This window comes from Clupea harengus, chromosome 1, assembly GCF_900700415.2.
Source record: "Clupea harengus chromosome 1, Ch_v2.0.2, whole genome shotgun sequence".
In the NCBI taxonomy this organism is placed as follows: Eukaryota; Metazoa; Chordata; class Actinopteri; order Clupeiformes; family Clupeidae; genus Clupea; species Clupea harengus.
Genome location: NC_045152.1, coordinates 6989796 through 7009928, shown reverse-complemented (window position 1 = coordinate 7009928; position 20133 = coordinate 6989796). Strand labels below are relative to the sequence as shown.

Here is a 20133-nt window from a genome sequence, read left to right as displayed (position 1 = left end):
GGTCCTTCTGATTCATCTTTAATGAACTTTAAAACTAGTGACTTTCACTGCGGTGTTTATCAAAACATGCACATGGATAATACTGACGGTTAGATAAGATCTCTGCAACATTTTGCACGAAAAGACAGCATATATAGAGAATACGAGCATATAAATGTTTACCCAGATCTCACTATGCTGAAATGTAACATCTCTCAGGATAAACCAAAAACAAACAAAACAAAACAAACACTTCGAACAAGTCTTATAATGAAGATTTTATCCATAGAGGAAGCCGACTATGCGTCCTCTGTCCAAAACCCTGGTCTGGATACCGCATGTCTGGTTCATGTGGGCACAAAACTAACAACAGTCTTCCTATGCAGATGGTGTGGGCATCTGCTGGCGGCACAGCCTCGACCTCGACTCTCCTGCCCTTCAGGATGCCCTCGCTGATCTGGCATAGATGCACTCCACTTCGCTGTAGGGACCGTAGCGGCCGTACTTGTCCTTGCCGACCATGACGAAGCAGAGGCGCCGGTGGCTGATGTAGTCGGACAGGCGGCAGGCCATGGGCAGCGCCGTGGCCATGATGTGGCCAATCTGGGTCCAGCGGGAGAAGGTGTCGTCGAGGTTCTCCTGGGCGCCGTAGATGTAGTAGCTGTCCATCTCGGGCCCATGCGGGTCCACCTCTGCCACCTGCCACATCAAGCAGATGGCGGGCGATGCTGAGTCGGTCATGCGCACCACGCTGAGCGTGAGCTTCTGCGGGATGTTCTTGGAGGCGGCGGCCGCCGGGACTGTGGAGGGGAAGGGCCTGTCCGGCAGAGGGTGCAACTTTTGTATCCACGTGTTCTGGAGGAGGAGGGGGGGGGGGGGGGGGGGGAGGGGCAGAGGAGGGGAAATCGGTGTTAATGAAGGTGTACAACAGCCTGCAGTTTTATGAATTAAACTACATAACCTGCTCTTGTAAAATATTTAGCCTTCATCATTAGAGCTGAACGATTTTGGGAAATAATCTAATTGCGATTTTTTTCCCCCCAATATTGCGATTGCGATTTAATATGCGATTTTTTTATTTTATCCTAATTTTTTTCCCCAACAAATCGTAATGAATGATTTCAATATGACCAACACAATATTAGATACATTTAGTGTAAAATATTATTCCCCACCATTACATTTTTTATTTAAGTGCTCATTACAGAATCAAGAACAATTAATCAGTGGCTTTGCCACTTTGCATTTAAGTAATTTAAACAAAGTCATTGTAACAATAAACACAAGGCATGCACTTTTTAAACACTGTGTGCAAAATTATTATTTAATTCTTTATTTTTTTTAGATCACGTTTTTAATCGCGAACGTTGCGGTTAGTAAATCGCGTTCTATCATATCGCGATTAAATCGCAAATGCAATTAATCGTTCAGCCCTATTCATCATTCATGTCATGATTTAGGTGTGAAACCAAAGTACCTCAATGTGTTTTAGCAACTTTTCTTGGTCTAATTCAAAATCATCCCAAAAAATTTAGTTAAAAAATATCCTCATTGAGGGTTTATGTTAAGCTCTCATTAATTCTTCTCTTTGACCTTGATATCATAATGTTAGATTACAACATCTCCACGACTATTTCAATCCATGATTCCAAAAGGGAACTTGAGGTAGTCCAGGTTTAAGGCCTTCAGGCAACCTTATTTCTGTCTAAAGGCCTTGCAGTGATTTAGTGACAGCTCATACTTCAGTAGTAATTTTGACTTCCTTCACAGGACTTCCCCTTAATGGCACCAAAGCACTGGTCTATACAAGGTCTACTGCAGTACGTGAGGACAGGGGGAGGAGATAGCATGACTGGGTCGCTATAGGAGACCACAATACTTTACCCCTTGTCCGCTGGCATCCCGGACGAGGATTTTCTTGGTCTTTGGATCTTTGGCTCCTGTTGGCAGATATAAGATAACTTGTTCAGAGGTGACTGACATCCTCATCCTCATCCTCAAAAGGAGAGAGAGAGAGAGAGGAAGAGGGAGAGGGAGAGGGAGAGAGCGAAAGCAAGAGCTCAAAAGCGGCATCTTACCTTTCATAGCCGCTTTGCCATCAGCCGTGTTGTCCTGTGCTGGCGTGCTGGCTGGAACAGGAGGGGTGGTCGTCACACGGGCGGTACTCTACAGATGAAACAACACAGAGGGACTCAGTGAACATCAGCGCTGCAAACAGACTCCCAAGACACACACACACACACACACACACACACACACACACACTCCCAAGACAGGCTCCTCAGTCCCCGCCACTGCTTTGTCTCTGTGGTCCGACTTGTTAAAGAGTCACACTCATTCGTTGTGCGACACAAACCGAAAGCACACAGTGGACTGTGTCGAGCCATTTCATGAGTAGTACAGATTAAGGGAGGCCACGCCGTTTGGTGCGCCGAACTTCTGCACAAAAAAACTGAGGGGGGTCTTAAAATAAAAGAGGTATCCACTTATAGGCAGTACATTAGAAGGACAAAAAGGACATCCCATGAACTTGATACAACTTTAATTTGTGGCCATAAAAAGAAGTTAGAAATCGTGAAAAATACTTCAGCAGCACCTTAGTTGGTTTGTCGCTATTCAACTACACTATGCTAACCACCCCTGCAGTGACTACACCACAGCCATCTATTCAACTACACTATGCTAACCACCCCTGCAGTGACTACACCACAGCCATCTATTCAACCACACTATGCTAACCACCCCTGCAGTTACACCACAGCCATGCTCTGACACGGTGTGCAATGACCTGTGGCTGTTCAATTCGTTTTTGTTTCTGGATACTTAAGTAGCATTTTCTGAAGGTTTACAACTCTGCATGACATGTTCATCCACACTCCTGACCTCCAGTATCTAGCTGGGGTCCTTTCCATAGTAACTCTGGATATCTGTCACGTTCTGAAAATAATCTACTACGCATGGACAATTGGCGAAAATATAACAGCGCCTTATAAAACTGAAGGGATGTACACAACTAAAAGGAGCTTGGCTCTGAGACAGGACTAAACTTTTATCAAGGGGGGAACGTTACCGTTGCTTCTTGTTGTTCCGCTGCAGATTCAGATGATTCTGATATCCCTTTGGGAACACAAAAACGCAACACGAGCGAATTAACATTCTTTTGGCACAGCAGCCAGCAATCAATCTGAATGACTGTGAACGAACAATGAGCGATAAAGTGCTGGTGTTTACCATATGGTATATCTTCAGTCTTTATCTGCATAGAAACAGGATTGGGTGATTTCGGCTCATCCTGGGAATGTAATGAGGCGGGAGTTATTTCTGGATCGAACCACTTTAACAGGTCTACTGCATTAACTGTGTGCAACTGACTACTTTCGCTACCTTCACTGCCTTCACTGATGACTGTGGAGATGTTTGGCCACGGTCTGGAGCAGGCTGGGCTGTAGGCACACTTTGGGGAGGGGCTGTGGAAACAGAGTCAGTGATAGTCAGTGAATGAGTCAGAGTGAAATCCAATATCAGCATCTTTAAGGAGATTGTGTTTCGTACATGTTTCTAAGCAATAAAGAAATACAAACAGCTTCTCTGAATCAACCACTGGTGGGCTACTACAGTGAAAGCAATAATGAAAACATTTCCCATAAAGGAAAACTAAAAACCGTTCCACTCTTAGTATACTGCAATAAATGAAATAGTCTAGGTTTGGTCATTACCATCAGATGATTTTTCAGCCGGTGCCGAAGGGCTTTTCATCTCAGCCTGGGAAAGAAAAAACAAAACAAAAACAAAAATATCAAAAGTACAAATAATGACCAGACACAATCTATAGAAACACGTGAATTCGAGACGACTGTATGTGAATTGCGTAGTGGAATTACCTTTGGAACAATAGGGTTAGAGGCACGGGGTGGAGTGCTGGTGGTCACTGAGCAGCTCGGCTCGGCTGAGTTTGCTGTGAGGTAAGATACAGATCATCATTTAGGAAAGTATTTCATTACAGCATTAAGCAGAACATGAGGATTTCAAATACAAACATCTTTTATCAAAAACCAATAAGAGAGAGAATCTCTATGATATTACTACCTCAGGTTTAGTATGCTTTTACTTATGCGCTCTCTCTCTCTCTCTGACTATTTTTAATATGTTTCCATGATTTCAGTGAATGCCATTGAACGAAAACTCCTCGCAAATGATTCAATACAACAATATGACTGCACTGATCCAATATATTTACATTTACATTTTACATTTACTCATTTAGTAGACGCTTTTGTCCAAAGCGACGTACAAGGGAGAAAACAACCAAGCTAAGAGCAATAAAAACCTGGTGTAACAATAAATACTACTTTACATAAGAAATAGAAAAACGACATAGAAAGAAAAAGAAGTGCAGGAATGTAACTGCTGAAGTGCAAGTTAAGCACTAGTCAAGGTGCCAATATGATTGCACTGAGAAGGTTCAGTATCTGGGTATAAACCGTAATAGTATAGTATTACACCCCAATGAAACAGACAAGACTGTCCCTCAAACTTCAGGCCACAGTAATTCCAGTGACTGCGTTTGCTGAATCTCCTTGAGAGACGGTGTGAGACGGCACCCTTTTGGAATACATGAGCTACTACTTGGATTCAGATTCTGATAGTCATCACAAAATAGATGGTCTGAGAAAAATGAATAGTCTGCACGACTAGCCTGGACTGTGTAATCAGTCTCCATGCCAGCTGTATTTACCAATCTGGAGACAGACACAGACATCCCTGCATGCCAATTGTTTCGCGTGCGCACAGCATACTGAGGGCACCGGCTGGACTTGTATGTTGGCAAGAGTTTGGCAAAAGTTAGTAAATAAACTTTTGAAAGAGCATGAGGAAAAGTGCATTTTCAAAGGCTTGACTTTGCCCATTTACACAGGTGCTGCCAGTCGATGTTTCACCGGCTAGGTGTGTGCTGCAGGAATAGACTGGAAACTACAGTGACGGCCACAGAGTATCTGCTGCCCAGCCAATCAGATTGCAAAGGTGAGGGGCTGGGTTAATTAGGAGGAAAAGGCCATCACTTGCAAACCATCACAACATGCAACAATGGCTACGGTTATGCAGATGATATGGATAATCTATAAGGTTGTATATGAAGGTTTTCTCTGGGGGGAAATGCTGTGGGTTTTCTTTTAATATTTTTTTGTGCAGTCAATCGATAAAAAAAAAATATAATGAAAAAATGAACTGCACAATTTGCTGTGATTAAGACTGAAGCCTGAAATAATGGATATATATATATACTAGTGCTGTCAAACGATAAAAAAATGTAATCGCGATTAATCGCATTTATGTCATAGTTAACTCAAAATTAATCGCGATTAATCGCAAATTTGTATCTATTCTAAATGTCCCTTCGTTTATTTATTTTTTCCATCATTTTATTTTTATTTTGATGCCCTTATCAACATGGAAAAGTGGATTGGCTTGCTTTAAGCAAATGTTTTATTTAATTGAAAACCAACATTGCCAAACAGGGCGGTACAAAATAAAATTATAAAGTGCACATTTCAGGTAAACAAGGACTCAGCCTATAGTGCAGTTAAACCATGGCTTAATATTTTCTTTTTTTCAAGTTTGCTGGGAACATAGCAGTCAGGCCTCTTATTTCAGAAACAATGAACCGTAACAGTTAGGTTACCGATAAAAGGTAAGCCTACTACTTCTTTGCTTTCAGCCAGCTGCCTGTTGACATTTTCAGACAACAGTGAAGCTCGCTTCTGTTGCACAACACAACTTTTAAAAGTAAACTTTCCATTCAGAAGCTTTTTATCATCCATTTCGCCGTATCGCGCTCACCATTCACTCAAACCGTAACGTTAGCCTACTACACAGTTTGCATGGCCAAAAAGAATGTTAATCTAAAAAAAAAGAAAAAAAAAAATAATAATAAAAAAATCGCGTTAATCTCGCGATAAAAAAAATTAACGGCGTTAAAATGGGTTTGCGTTAACGCCGTTAATAACGCGTTAAACTGACAGCACTAATATATACACACACTACCGTTCAAAAGTTTGGGGTCACTTTGGGGTAAATGACTATTCTAGGTGGAAACGTCTGGTTTTTAATGAAATATCTACATAGGTGTATAGAGGCCCATTTCCAGCAACTATCACTCCAGTGTTCTAATGGTACATTGTGTTTGCTAATCGCCTTAGAAGACTACTGGATGATTAGAAAACCCTTGTGCAATTATGTTAGCACAGCTGAAAACTGTTTTGCTGGTGAGAGAAGCTATAAAACTGGCCTACCTTTGAGCTAGTTGAGTATCTGGAGCATCACATTTGTGGGTTCGATTATACTCTCAAAATGGCCAGAAAAAGAGAACTTTCATGTGAAACTCGCCAGTCTATTCTTGTTCTTAGAAATGAAGGCTATTCCATGCGAAAAATGGCGAAGAAACTGAAAATTCCCTACAACGGTGTGTACTACTCCCTTCAGAGAACAGCACAAACGGGCTCTAACCAGAGTAGAAAGAGAAGTAGGAGGCCCTGGTGCACAACTCAGCAAGAAGACCAGTATATTAGAGTCTCTAGTTTGAGAAATAGACGCCTCACAGGTCCTCAACTGGCAGCTTCTTTAAATGGTACCCGCAAAACGCCAGTGTCAACATCTACAATGAAGAGGCGACTCCGGGATGCTGGCCTTCTAGGCAGAGTGGCAAAGAAAATCTGAGACTGGACAATAAAAAGAAAAGATTGATATGGGCAAAAGAACACAAACATTGGACAGAGGAAGATTGGAAAAAAGTGTTATGGACAGACGAATCAAAGTTTGAGGTGTTTGGATCACACAGAAGAACATTTGTGAGACGCAGAATAGGTGAAAAGATGCTGGAAGAGTGCCTGACGCCATCTGTCAAGCATGGTGGAGGTAATGTGATGGTCTGGGGCTGCTTTGGTGCTGGTGAAGTGGGAGATTTGTACAAGGTAAAAGGGATTTTAAATAAGGAAGGCTATCACTCCATTTTGCAACGCCATGCCATACCCTGTGTACAGCGCTTCATTGGAGCCAATTTCCTCCTACAACAGGACAATGACCCAAAGCACACCTCCAAATTATGCAAGAAATATTTAGGGAAGAAGCAGGCAGCTGGTATGCTGTCTGTAATAGCGTGGCCAGCACAGTCACCAGATCTCAACCCCATTGAGCTGTTGTGGGAGCAGCTTGACCGTATGGTACGCAAGAAGTGCCCATCAAGCCAATCCAACTTGTGGGAGGTGCTTCAGGAAGCGTGGGGTGAAATTTCTACAGAGTACCTCAACAAATTAACAGCTAGAATGCCAAAGGTCTGCAATGCTGTAATTGCCGCAAATGGAGCATTCTTTGACGAAAGCAAAGTTTGAAGAACAAAATTATTATTTCAAATAAAAATCATTATTTCTAACCTTGTCAATGTCTTGACTATATTTTCTATTCATTTTGCAACTCATTTGATAAATAAAAGTGTGAGTTTTCATGGAAAACATGAAATGATCTGGGTGACCCCAAACTTTTGAACAGTAGTGTATATGTAAAAAATTAATAAATAAATAATAATAAAAAATAAAAAAAATCACAGAATGGATGTAGAATCAACATATTTACATTAAAATACTGCTGTTTAATAGCATCTTTTTAACTTTGAACACAGATTCTGTGCTGTACTAATTTTGACACCACTAATACATTTGCAAAAGGCGGATCCAGTCACCTGAACATGTTTTTGGTCTACAACCATAACAGGAAATTGGCTAAAAATTCTGACTAAAATCAATCCTTGTTTTCTGACCATAATGAATAAAGTGAACATTTGTGTGAGGCCAGTCCATGGCTAGGTATTGCTAGTTATCCCAAGACACTTGGCTAGTTTTGCACTACAATAAGCTTTAAAAGACCCAACCACCAGACCAGCATCCTCCAGCCACATCACTCACAATGTCTCTGACCTTCTGAGCATCTCAGAGAAGGAAATTGGCCTTGGTCCTAAAAGAGTCGGGTGGACATACCTAGGATATCCTCCGCTGTGAGATCCACCACTTGCATTCTGCCCCGCTAGGTAGGAACACACAACATTATTATTACTACTAGCGCAGTGCATTCACAAAGAATTCAGAGCCCTTCACTGTTTCACATTTTGTCATGTCTCACTTGCAGCCGTATGCTAAAATCCTCTACATTCTTAAATCCTTTCAAGGAAGCCATCCATGGTTGCATTAGAGTATCCAACAAACATCTCAAAGATGATCAAGAAAAATGGGAGGCACCTGCGCTAAATGTCATGTGTCAAAGGGGTCTGAATACTTAGGTCAATGGGAAATTTCAGTAAAAAAAAAAATTAAAAATTAAAAAATTTAAATTAGCAAACATTTTAAAATCCTGTTTTCGATTTATAATTACGGGGTATTACGTGTAGATTGATGAGAAAAACATATATATTTCAACAATATTAGCATATGGCTGCAACATAACAAAATGTGCAAATACTTCAAGAGATCTGAATACTTTCTGAATGCACTGTGTAACAGCACTCATTGACACCAAACATCATCCAAAACCACCTACAATACTACGAGGGCATGCATGTCAATATGAATTCTGCAATGAAACCCAGTGACCTGGTGTCACTGGCTGCACACTTTAAAAGCTTGTCTCCCATGTCACACTGCAATATGAACCCTCCCTGTATGTGCATGCGTTCCAACATTTCACCTTTGACCGTGCAACATTGAGTTTCATTCCCCTGTTTACTCTCAGTGCCTATAGGCAATTCACTTCTGAGAAAAGCCTTACCCAACCCTGCCAGAAACCTCCCACAGCCTTTCTTCTGGAATGGGCACTTCCTAGGTCTTCGATGTCATTCTCTACAGTGAGACAGAGACAAAGGAATAAGAAATGACTGTTGTTTTCTTTCAACAAATAGGCCTTACGATCCTGTCCGTACAACAGAGACGTTTATTTGGACCTTGTAAAATGTATTTTCAGTGGGGAAAAGACTTTGAAGGTATGTTGAAGTAATTATAGCCTTTAAAAACATCAATAAAATAAACTCATAGTACTACAGACACAATCTTTCTGTGTGAGGTATTATAACATACCGCTTGAGGAAACTCCATCAATGGATCCATCTCCACTGACTGAGTTCCTGTGTAGGACAAAATTGGAGAAGTCATTTGAAGATGCATTAGTTACTCGATGACATCTTCCTGACAATTAAGATCCCAAATTGTCATCAGAGTGCATTATATTCATTATATAATATAATCATATTTTTGTAGTTATTTAATAAACTACAATACTGCATGGGGGGGGGGTTAAGGCAGCACATATAAACCTTGCTAAACCAATCACACGGTTAATTTCTTCATATTACCAATTCTAATATCCCATCACAGTGTTTTGCTGTAACAGGAGACATCAATTTTGGAAATGTTTTCCTGTGTTTTCACATCCGAACCAGTAAAAGCATGACATAAGCCTTATTCATGCACATTCTCTCTCACAGGTCATCACTAGATGGCCCCATTTCACATGCACAGGATATTCATGTGCATACTGAGTCACTGAATGGACTTGGCAGGATACAAGTGATCTGTAAAATAATTTATACAGCTGTGCGACTAAAGAGAAAACGAACCATGGATGATGGACCTTAAATCTCTTTGGTATCAGGTTTCTCTCTTTAGATGCACATCATGAGCTATATCTTTGTTAGCGAAATACAACAGTGAACTTCAGCCTTGACAGTACTTCTCCCCACACATTCCTAGTTTAGAATAGGATGCTAAGAAATGTTGGATGCAAAAATGAAACGAAACAAAGAAAAAGACAGTTTGATTACACGGTTTGCAAATATGAACTCTTACTTACTGAGCACACCGACAAGTTTGTGAGCATGCAGTTCAAAACATATGTTTCATATTCCGCTACACTCAAGAGAAAAACAAGGTAATGGCATCTACGTGCAGTGCTTTAAAATCTAAATCACTTAAGATTCTTTTCACAACAGGGCTCATCATTACAAGGGAGTTGCTATATCGAAAAGGGATCATCTGGTTAGACATGGTGACAAGAAACAAAACAAAAAATTTGCAATAACAAAATTAATGTTTCATTGTAAAAGGCAAAACAACAAATATCAGTAAAGTAGACATTGTGAATGAGTAAATGATTGTGAGTGTGTTCGTGTCCCTACATGGTTACTCTTCTCTGTTTAGCTTTAGGTCATTGTGACTATTTGGAGAGTTCTGATGTATTCCACATGTTTCATTTGTTATGTGTCCAATATGCTAACTTTCCTAATGTATTCAAACAAAACAATATCTGAATGAAGGCGTTTCAGTACATTATCACTAACTGACATTTATTCATCCTGATGGTAGATGCCTGTTAAAGAAAGTATTTGTATATTTTATCATGAATGGTTTAACTAAACGGGCTTGTTCAAAAATGCTATATATAAGTGTCCTGTCTTTTGTTTGTTAGGTTGGACTTTGGAAGCCACTTAGCAGAGCAAGAATGTGAAATCAGATACCTCACGTAATGTTTTTATGAGATAAGGAGGAAGCGGGTTGTAAACTGACTTGTTGCTAGGCAGAAGTAAATTTCAGCTAACTGCACCCCCGTTTCCTGACTGCCATTGTGTAAACACTGTGTTCAAATAAAAGCAGCTGTGTGAGCAGGGGACAGCAGAGAGAACTTGGAAGTTGCTAAGTTGCTCTGTCTGCCGGGCCCGGTGAATCACAGTCTGAAATAACTATACTTTGGTTGTGGTGTCTTATCTGCTAAACAAAGTCAAAGTTAAGGGTTTTTCCCTGACAATGCCCAGAATTAATCTGAGAGGCGTACAGCAAGTCCATGCTTTCCTAGAAAATATGTCTGTCCTGTTTAGATTTCTTCCCTTATTTTGGGGTTTATTTCTTTTATGTTTGTGTTTTATTATTCTAAGATCAGACCATGATGTCATGATCATGCTTAGTCCTTTAAACGACAGGGTTTCTTGGTTTAGTTGGTCTTTTACCCCGAGATAGTTTTGCTATAAGGGAGATGCTTAGACTCTTTGATCCTCAGATTCTATGATGGACATTAATGTTTTAACGCTTTAGGTCCACACCCCTGTGTGCGTCTAAAAGTCGACGTTACAGAGTATGTGTTCCTGCACTGAAAGATTCCGTGGATGAGAGATGAGACGGTTAAGATTACAAATATTACTTAAGTTGTTGGACATTTGGCATGGCCTCCAGAGGTCCGTCAGTGCACAGACACTTGAGTGACGGCTAAAGCGCTCCTTCATCTATCTCATGGCCGCCTGCATCACTGTCCCTGTCAACAGCCTGTATGCGGTTCCTGAAAGGCAAATCTGAATAGACTTCCATGCTGGGCTTCAATCACAAAGCCCCAAACAGGGAGACGTGGAAGACAGCGAGGTACCTGGAGCTGGTGACAGCACCTGGGGCAGTGTTCTCAGCAGGAGGGGTGGTCGAGAGGAGTAGGACGTCGGATTGCTGAACACAAACAGAAGCAAAACAAATGAAATAGACCAAAAATGCACGTCGTCAAACATACAGAAGGGATTACATTTTAAGTACAAATATGCACATGTGTAGTAAAAAAAAAAGACAATTACAAACATACAACAAATATTTAAAACATTGACAGAAAGAACTTGTGGCAAAGTCCAAAGACAAATCTGTGGAAAAACCTTTAAAGAGTAGCTTGGTAGCTTTAAAAGGTAGTACATTTAAGCCTGGCAAGATTTTGATTTGATGTTCTCGCCATGCTTTTCTTGGATTACTTTGTGTGCTGCTGCAGTTTTTATTTATTTCACCTCACTTTTCCCAAAAGCGGTGATTTGTCTGCATTTCACTGCCACTGGCTTAACGAGTGGATCTTTGAAGGTCCTCGAGTCAGTGGTGTATTTGATAACTACTTCACACACGTCTCACAAACAGGGTACGGAGATTAAACTCTGTCGCTCTCGGCTCTTAGGAACGTGACTAATGGGTGATCTTGCAGAATCTCTTTCTTTATTGTTGTTTACAGTTGAGATCCCCCCCCCCCTTCCTTTTCATTCAAATAAATATAACTGACAAAATTAATTATAGTGTTAATTTAGTAAATCAATGTTGGGATACAGTCAATAGCACTGCAGGTCACATCAATTAAGAGTTGAGAGTTTTCTGCGGATTTTTATCATCCTACACTACACCAAGTTTACCTCGGACTCTAGAATTGTGCATAAGTATCTCTTCAATATTTATTCAATATGCATATCCGGCTCACTCACATCTAAGCAGAAGAGAGATAAGCAAAGTTTACATCACACAAGGTTTCTATAGGTTGAAGTTGGCGTGACTGAGGTCAATGCACTATCTGGCAGAGATAACCACGCCGTGGGTTCCCACATCCGAGGTCATCTTACTGTGCTTTTTCCAAATGTTTGGGTCTACAATGTTGCAGATATAGGAAAGAAGAGCAACCACTACTTCTTTCCAGCTTCTGCTTATACACACTAGTTTAAGCACACATACAAAGCCAGAAAGGTCAGCACATAAGAAACACAGGCATGCGAGTTACACACATACATAATTGATTATAGATTATATCAATAACATAATGCAGTAATAAAAGGTTTTCAGTGCCACTGTTGCAGAATTCACATATCAGATCCAGATGTTTCTTATTTCTAGCATCAGGAAACACATGTCGTGTTTATCGAGATTCCAGCCAATGAGGGTGTCACAAGACAAGGTCAAGAAGAAAGTCGTACAACATTTCTGACCAGCATGCATCACTTTATGTCAGCGCTGTCTTAAGTCGACTGCACCAACTGACTCATCCCGCGGGAATCCCATAGAATTCCTGAAAAAATGTCTGCCTCTACTCTTGGCTAGCAAGCTATATGATTTCATACTTCCCACTCCAAGGCAAGTGGGGGCAGTATATAACTCCATTTGTGCAACCCTACCTCCTCTCCCTTCGCAGAAGTCAACAAAAAGTTTGGCCGAAGCGATGGAGGCTGAAGACTACATGTAGCATGAAAACATTTATATGATTGAAAGATATCTACGCAACCATTAGTTTCTCATTAAACATCAATTGATATCTATATATTACATGAACTTAGTCGAGGCAAACAGACCCCTAGAGGTCTTCTATTAGGTGCTCGAGCTTTTGAGTTAACTGATAATCTAACCATCAATGTTAACCGATGGGCTTGCTTACCTAGGTCCGAACGTCTGGCACTCTGAAAAAGGATTGAGGCTCTGTAGTTCTAAACTGGAGTGCTCCATTTCTCCATGAATCAACAAACACTTGAACTGTCATTATCTTAGCCTCAGAGATGGGATAACACTTTAAAACACCACTACTGATAAGGTGGGCTTATGCCCGTGGCAGCACCCTTCCTTAGCTTTGCGTTTTTCACTACAGTGACTCAGTAGCGCCTCTTGAGGTACAAAGCAAGGTTATTATAGTTTTGCATTTTTCACTAGTTTTTATTTGTATTTCGTTTTGACTTTTTGTTTTCAATTTCAGTTTAGTTTTAATTCGTTTTTAAAGCGGGTTTGCTAGTTTAGTTTAGTTTCTATTTTTTGAAAATGCTTAGTTTCAGTTTAGTTTCAGTATTAGTTTTAGTCTTTACCACGGAATGCAACAGACCAAGGGGGGGGGGGGGGGGGGGGGGGCGGCAGTCAGGGAAGCTTATTTTTTTTGCTTGCAAAACAAAATGCTCAAAATGAATAGAAGATACAAGATAAATAATATGTAATAAAAACTCACCAAACATACCATTTAAAAAAGATTGTTCACTTAGGACAGATGAACAGCCATCCACAAAAGACAGCTATGAAAGATTTGTGTCAGACGTGTGTCAGTCAGAATTTGCGCATGTCCTGTTCAAACAGACAGGAGACAGGGAGACGGTGAGGCAGCGATGAGCTGTGCCTCATCTCAGATTGCGCAATCCCTCACAAACTGGGTTGAGCGCATGCGTAGAACCTATTTAGTCTTGCTGATCTGACGTAAAGCCGCAGTGAAAAAGCACGGAGAGGAGGCAAACAGTACCTCTGCTTCAATGAAGGGAGCATGCGAGAGCCCACCGGTCGGGTTTATGCTCGTTCTGCCGTTACTCTTCTTATATTTGACCTTGACTACGAAAATGGAAGATTCTATAGCTAAGCTTAAACATTTCTCATAACTGGACTTTCAATCAAAACGTGAATTGATCAATAATGGGAGACCAATGCTGTAGCTAAAAGGTATGCTTCAAACGACGGGACAGAAGATAACTCGATCGACTTCTCACACCCAAAGCCAAATTGCTTTGGAAATATTTTGAACCTCGAGAATAGATTTTGGTTTTGGACGTACAGCGGAGACCCTCAGGGGGCCTGTGCAACTTCGTAAGAGTTCATATTCACGAGTGCATAATCACACATATTAACACGAGTTCATCACAAGCTAGCAGCTGCCAACTGTATGTAGCCACCTTACCAGACTGTGTGTGTAAAAAATGCTGATATGAAAAACAACCAGTAGTCAAAGTGCAAGCTGCCAATTGAATGGTGAGTTAAACTACTGTATTGGGCTTATATATTTGTAAACCTGACTCTGAAGTGTCTCACCAGCCACGAACCTCACCGCACGTTACTGTTCCAAGTAATCCCAAATAGGACTCTGTCGCTTTCTCCCGATTTTTTCCGCCATGAAACCAGGTGAGGGGCGTGTACTAAAAGTGGTACGGCGGAAGATAGACTATAAGGCTACGCATGAAATAAATCTATGAAATACATTGACAAAGACGAAAACTTTTGACAAAGAACATTTTCTCTATAATTCTATTTTATTTTAGTTAGTTTTGTAAAGACACAATACAGTTTCAGTTAGTTATCGTTTTTTTTATAAAGCCTCGTTTTTATTTTTATTTCAGTTAACGAAAAAAAAAAAAAAAAAAAAAATCACACCTCGTTTTCGTTTTTTCGTTAGTTTTCGTTAACGATAATAACCTTGGTACAAAGTGGATAGAGCCGCTCTAGCTGGTTAGCATGTGCAAAACGCCCTTTGACCTTTACGTCAAAACAGTTATTTCTTCACATTCTGTTCCTATTTCTAGTTTATTTTCGAATGTTTTCAACTAAAATTCTTACATATATCACCTTTGAAGTCTCCAACATCGCCAGAGAAATGAAACCTGCTGTAGCATACCTGATCAACAGGGAGTATCCTGCCTTGGGCCTTGAGGTTTCTTATGTAAATCATGGCTGCATCCCCTCTTCTCTTCACTTTCTGTATGTGTGCCTGCACAAGAGCAACAAACAGTCTGGTTCAGTAATTGCCAGTTTCACAACTTCAAAATTCAGTCAACCTGTAGAATAACAAAAAAACAAAATGACACTGCTAGCTAAATGGGTCCTCACAATGTAAGTGAAGTCTGGTGGAAGTACCAAACTGAGACAACCTAAGGACCACGATCCACCAGCATCAGATGCTACTGCTCCGTCATGATCCCCATGAACCAACTTCACTTACTTTCAGCTGATGAATCTTGTCCTCAAAGTTTGGGCTGTCCATTTCTTTGATTTTTTGCTGTAGCACTTTGAGTGTATCCTCTTGTTTTGACATGGCAATACTGACCTTGCGATTTACAATTTCTTCAACCTAGGAGGAGGAAAAAAAGCTCTGTGATTCTCATTTTAGACCATTTCATATTCTCATATGAAAGTTTCATTTGCAAGGGTAATCTAGTATGGAAAATAGGATATTTGAGCGATGGTTACATTATTTCTAGTTGTGTATTCTTGTTCTTTCAACAGTGTAGACCTAATTTGTTGTTGTGGTACTTACATCCGCCTCTGAGAGTTTCTTTGGTTGGCCTGACAGCGGTCTTTCGGGAGATCTTTTTCTTTTCATGGCTAAAAGAGAAAAATTCACACTGACATGACCATCAGATACTGGTCAGGAACACAATTCAAAGTCAACATTAACTAACGTTAAAGTGAATTGGTATAACGTCACTGAATACTAGACCAAATGGTGGACTCCAACACTGACAAACCCAAACTACACTAATAATAACACACATGTCAGGTTTACATTCGACACATTCCAAACTGGATGTTGTGCAAAACCAGTGGTACGGTGGGGCAACACATACAGCTAATAGTCAGGTGGCTTAATGCAAAATTTAGGCTCGATCGTGACAAGAGTGATAAAAGCATGAAATTTGGCACACAATTAGGTTATACCCTACTAAAATATATTAGAAGGGGTGCCCAAGTGAAACTGCTAATTTTTTCGTTTTAATGAGATATTAAGTTTTGATCTAAATCAAGATATGCGTTACCTGTGGTCCGATTTTCAAAACGGTTATTTTGCCTAGAAATGCTTACCAAATAAGTAATAAATCAGTTATTTATGCATGTTTGTGTTTTCTTGTTTGTTTTTGATATCCACTAGTTTAAACAAATGTTCCTTTAAGTAGCAAAACAGACAAAAATACTTGCCCGTGCGCGCGCTCATCCAAGATGGCGGGAAAGACGTAATTCTGCTATATCTGTTAGGTAAAACCGTTATTTTGCCACCATTTAAAACCATATTTGCATTTGTATATTTTATATGTATAAGGACTGTAATATTTTATTAAAGATTTGCTTCAACATCATTAAAATAGCACCAACAAAGGCGCATTACAGTACCAGGAGGCTACGCAGAAAAAGGTAAATTTGGCGCAGATTGAGCGTGTCTTTTCCTACATCAAAACTGATCATATGAGGAATGTGCTGTTATACATTGCTCTACGATTTGCTGTCTGGACAATCACATTAACACATTGGCTTGCATCTCAACTTTTCTTGAAGACATTTGCAACGTGAGCAGCGCTGTTTGCAGGTGCACGTAATCAGCTCTCTGCATACAGTATAGACACTTGGGGATAGTCATCCAAACCTAATGCTAACATTGCCGTGAAGTGGTGTTATTTTGCAGGCTGGAACGGAAACTGAACTTGTGCTTATTGCAACTGCAGAGACCGTTACATAGCTCTCTGGTTATCCTTGGTGCTCTGTTCCACACGGCAGAACTAGTGGGGGCCTATTTTCGCCAGGCACACTTTCTGTTGTAAACTGAAAGATGCTGATACCAGTTCCGTGAAATGAGGAGACTGATGTCGTGGAGCTGGATTGTGAGCAATGGACCTCATTCTCGCACATTTTGTTAAGTGTCTTTAATATCTTCAACCTAAGAAAAGATCTCCACCGGATCCATGAATGCCTGGAAATGTGTTCTTAAACGGCCAAAGTGTGCACTGATTCTTAAATTGAACGAGCGTTCTCGTTTTCTTTCTTTCTTTATTTATTTATCACGAAGCCTCGTAGAATCATGACTATAAATGTGAAACGTAATTGCTAATGATACAAATATTCTCGTATTTATTATTATTATAATTATTGATGCCTGTACAATTCATGTGAATGCACTCATCGATTTATCACAAATTCAGCCCTTAAGAACATGGGCGCACTCCAATCTGGCCTTGTAGCGCTCGCAAAGAGACGTCTTTAGCCAGTATTCTATCTCAATGATACGATCATAAGAAACAGAAATGCCCATTTGGTATATCTTTTCTATCAATGTCTTACTTCTAGTGGAGTTATGCATAGTTAGCCCAACATATAGTGGTAGGGGTGGCTCACGAGATGCTGAAATGTGAGTTTGGCCAAACATGCCTGGCTTTCAGACTTCTCTTGATCCTGTATGTTGAGACCATAAAGAATGATAGAAACGAGAGACTTTAAGCTTGACGGTTAATATTTTGAATGGCAGTCCATTGGAAAGCACCCAGAAAAAATAAATCCTTTGTGTGCAAAAATGTCTTTCCTTAGCCTACAATTGTTGCAGCCCTCGCTAGAATTTCGGCGTCTTCTGAAAAGTTGTGTTATTTCAAAGCATCCTTCAATAGCCTGCTTATTGTATCCCGGAAATCTAAAACGGTGTTTCTTCCATCAGTTTGTTCTTAAAGAGTCTCTTTGTAATGTTCTACCAAGACATTGATTAACCTGGTTTTATTTATAGTTTTCTTAACTCCAATATCTTCAAGCCTCTTGATGTACAACGACAGCTCAGAAAGTTTAAACATATGAGTTCCTTTTTTAATAGCTACATTCTTCTATGTACTCGATAAGCTCGACAAATGCTATTGACTTGTTCATTTTTCATCATCACATTTGTCAATTTATAACAGCACATTCCTCATATGATCAGTTTTGATGTAGGAAAAGACACGCTCAATCTGCGCCAAATTTACCTTTTTCTGCGTAGCCTCCTGGTACTGTAATGCGCCTTTGTTGGTGCTATTTTAATGATGTTGAAGCAAATCTTTAATAAAATATTACAGTCCTTATACATATAAAATATACAAATGCAAATATGGTTTTAAATGGTGGTAAAATAACGGTTTTACCTAACAGATATAGCAGAATTACGTCTTTCCCGCCATCTTGGATGAGCGCGCGCACGGGCACAAGTCTTTTTGTCTGTTTTGCTACTTAAAGGAACATTTGTTTAAACTAGTGGATATCAAAAACAAACAAGAAAACACAAACATGCATAAATAACTGATTTATTACTTATTTGGTAAGCATTTCTAGGCAAAATAACCGTTTTGAAAATCGGACCACAGGTAACGCATATCTTGATTTAGGCCAAAACTTAATATCTCATTAAAATGAAAAAATGAGCAGTTTCACTTGGGCACCCCTTCTAATATATTTTAGTATGGTATAAGCTAATTGTGTGCCAAATTTCATGCTTTTATCACTCTTGTCACGATCGCGTTGTTAAGCCACCTGACTATAAGGAGCAATGCAGGGAGGCAGGAAGTCGTTGACATAGAGTTTGTCCCTTGACCCTGTCGCCATGCTTGCTCAAGGAACTGAATTACAAGAGTCCACTACTCTTCCTAAATCTCCACACGTGTGGCCGGGTACAGCGTATAGAAACAAAATGAATGTGCGGGTCAAGCAAATCCGATGCTAACTAACGTTAAGCAAGCTAACTACCTCAAAGCCTAAACACCACAATCAGCCCTGACATGTTAACTGGTGTCTTTCGGTGATATAGTTGTCAATGTCGTACTGTGAACGCTTTTTAAATACACATTTTTGCAGGGTGTTCCGCCCCGAAACATAGAACTTCAAAGTATATTTTCCCGACCAGCTAGTAGGAACAATACATGTGTGTGTTTGTGTCCTTTACACGGCCAATTCTATTCTAAATGAATTTGCAGATGATACCAAAACTAGTTGCCTTATAAAAGCATACCTCAAAAAGGGGCAATGTATCGGGGTAGAGCTTGACCGCTAATATCAACAAAGATATTCAGAGAAGCTTGATAGCATGGTGAGCTAATAGAGTTTGGCTGATAGGCTAACCGTTAGCGTCACGGGTATAGTTTGCACTTTATCACACAAGTACCTAGACCTTTTCCCTTGTAGCAAACATGTGGTTAATAAACCCAGTCTCCCACCTGCAACAAAGATTTGCTCTGTAAAAACACTTTACCGTTCATCTCTGAATCGAGTGAGTTGACTCGCAACTCGTGCTGCTGTTTCCAGGAGGGTGGACCAAAGATTTCAGAACTGAACTGATGCGCAGGAGGGCGGGGCCGGCGGATTCTTCAAGAAAATGAAAGCTGTTTGATGGTAAGTAAAACACTCTTGACAATGGTAGTAGTAATACACTAAAGGATAAGTATGCCCCACCAAAGATACATATTTTAGTTGTTATGTAAATATCCTTTAAATACTATGTCTGCCTGCATTCTAAAAGATTACCAGATTAATATGTGGAGCCTAGTGAGAGTAAAGCGCCACCCTGTGGTATACGTTCAATTCATTGCGGCGAATTTTTTCTCTTCTACACTAATTGATGATTCCTTTCATCGAAGCACACATGCGAATGAAAATTATGTAATGCTAGAGAAAAGAACGGTTCTACAAAAATTACACTCTCAGTTTCAACGCAAACGATTACGTAACAACAACTCATAATTTGCTTGGATGGAGCAAGCACCCCCGTCCCATTCCACAAGGCAAAATCATTCCTTGCTGCACCCCTGATCCAGATCTTCATTATGTTTAC

General features: G+C 40.2%; 1 protein-coding gene across 1 annotated transcript; it reads right to left on the bottom strand.

Annotated features, from left to right (window-relative positions):
- Position 1: 1 nt before the first annotated feature.
- atf7ip2 (activating transcription factor 7 interacting protein 2) lies at positions 2 to 19705 on the bottom strand. Its single transcript, XM_031565995.2, has 16 exons — positions 19555 to 19705; positions 15841 to 15908; positions 15526 to 15654; positions 15202 to 15294; positions 11428 to 11501; positions 9096 to 9142; positions 8791 to 8861; positions 8007 to 8052; positions 3861 to 3934; positions 3696 to 3741; positions 3364 to 3446; positions 3211 to 3271; positions 3050 to 3096; positions 2058 to 2145; positions 1864 to 1919; positions 2 to 834 (listed from the first exon to the last, which is right to left on the bottom strand). Exons 1-16 carry the CDS (start codon positions 19559 to 19561, stop codon positions 418 to 420), a joined length of 1407 nt encoding a protein of 468 aa, XP_031421855.1. The 5' UTR covers positions 19562 to 19705; the 3' UTR covers positions 2 to 417.
- Positions 19706 to 20133: the final 428 nt, after the last annotated feature.

Coding starts and splice junctions, on each gene's coding strand:
- atf7ip2 (XM_031565995.2), bottom strand. Junction 8,862..9,095: donor TGATGGAGTTTCCTCAAGCG/GTATGTTATAAT, acceptor GTCTCACTGTAG/AGAATGACATCGAAGACCTA. Junction 835..1,863: donor GGGATGCCAGCGGACAAGGG/GTAAAGTATTGT, acceptor CTCCTCCTCCAG/AACACGTGGATACAAAAGTT.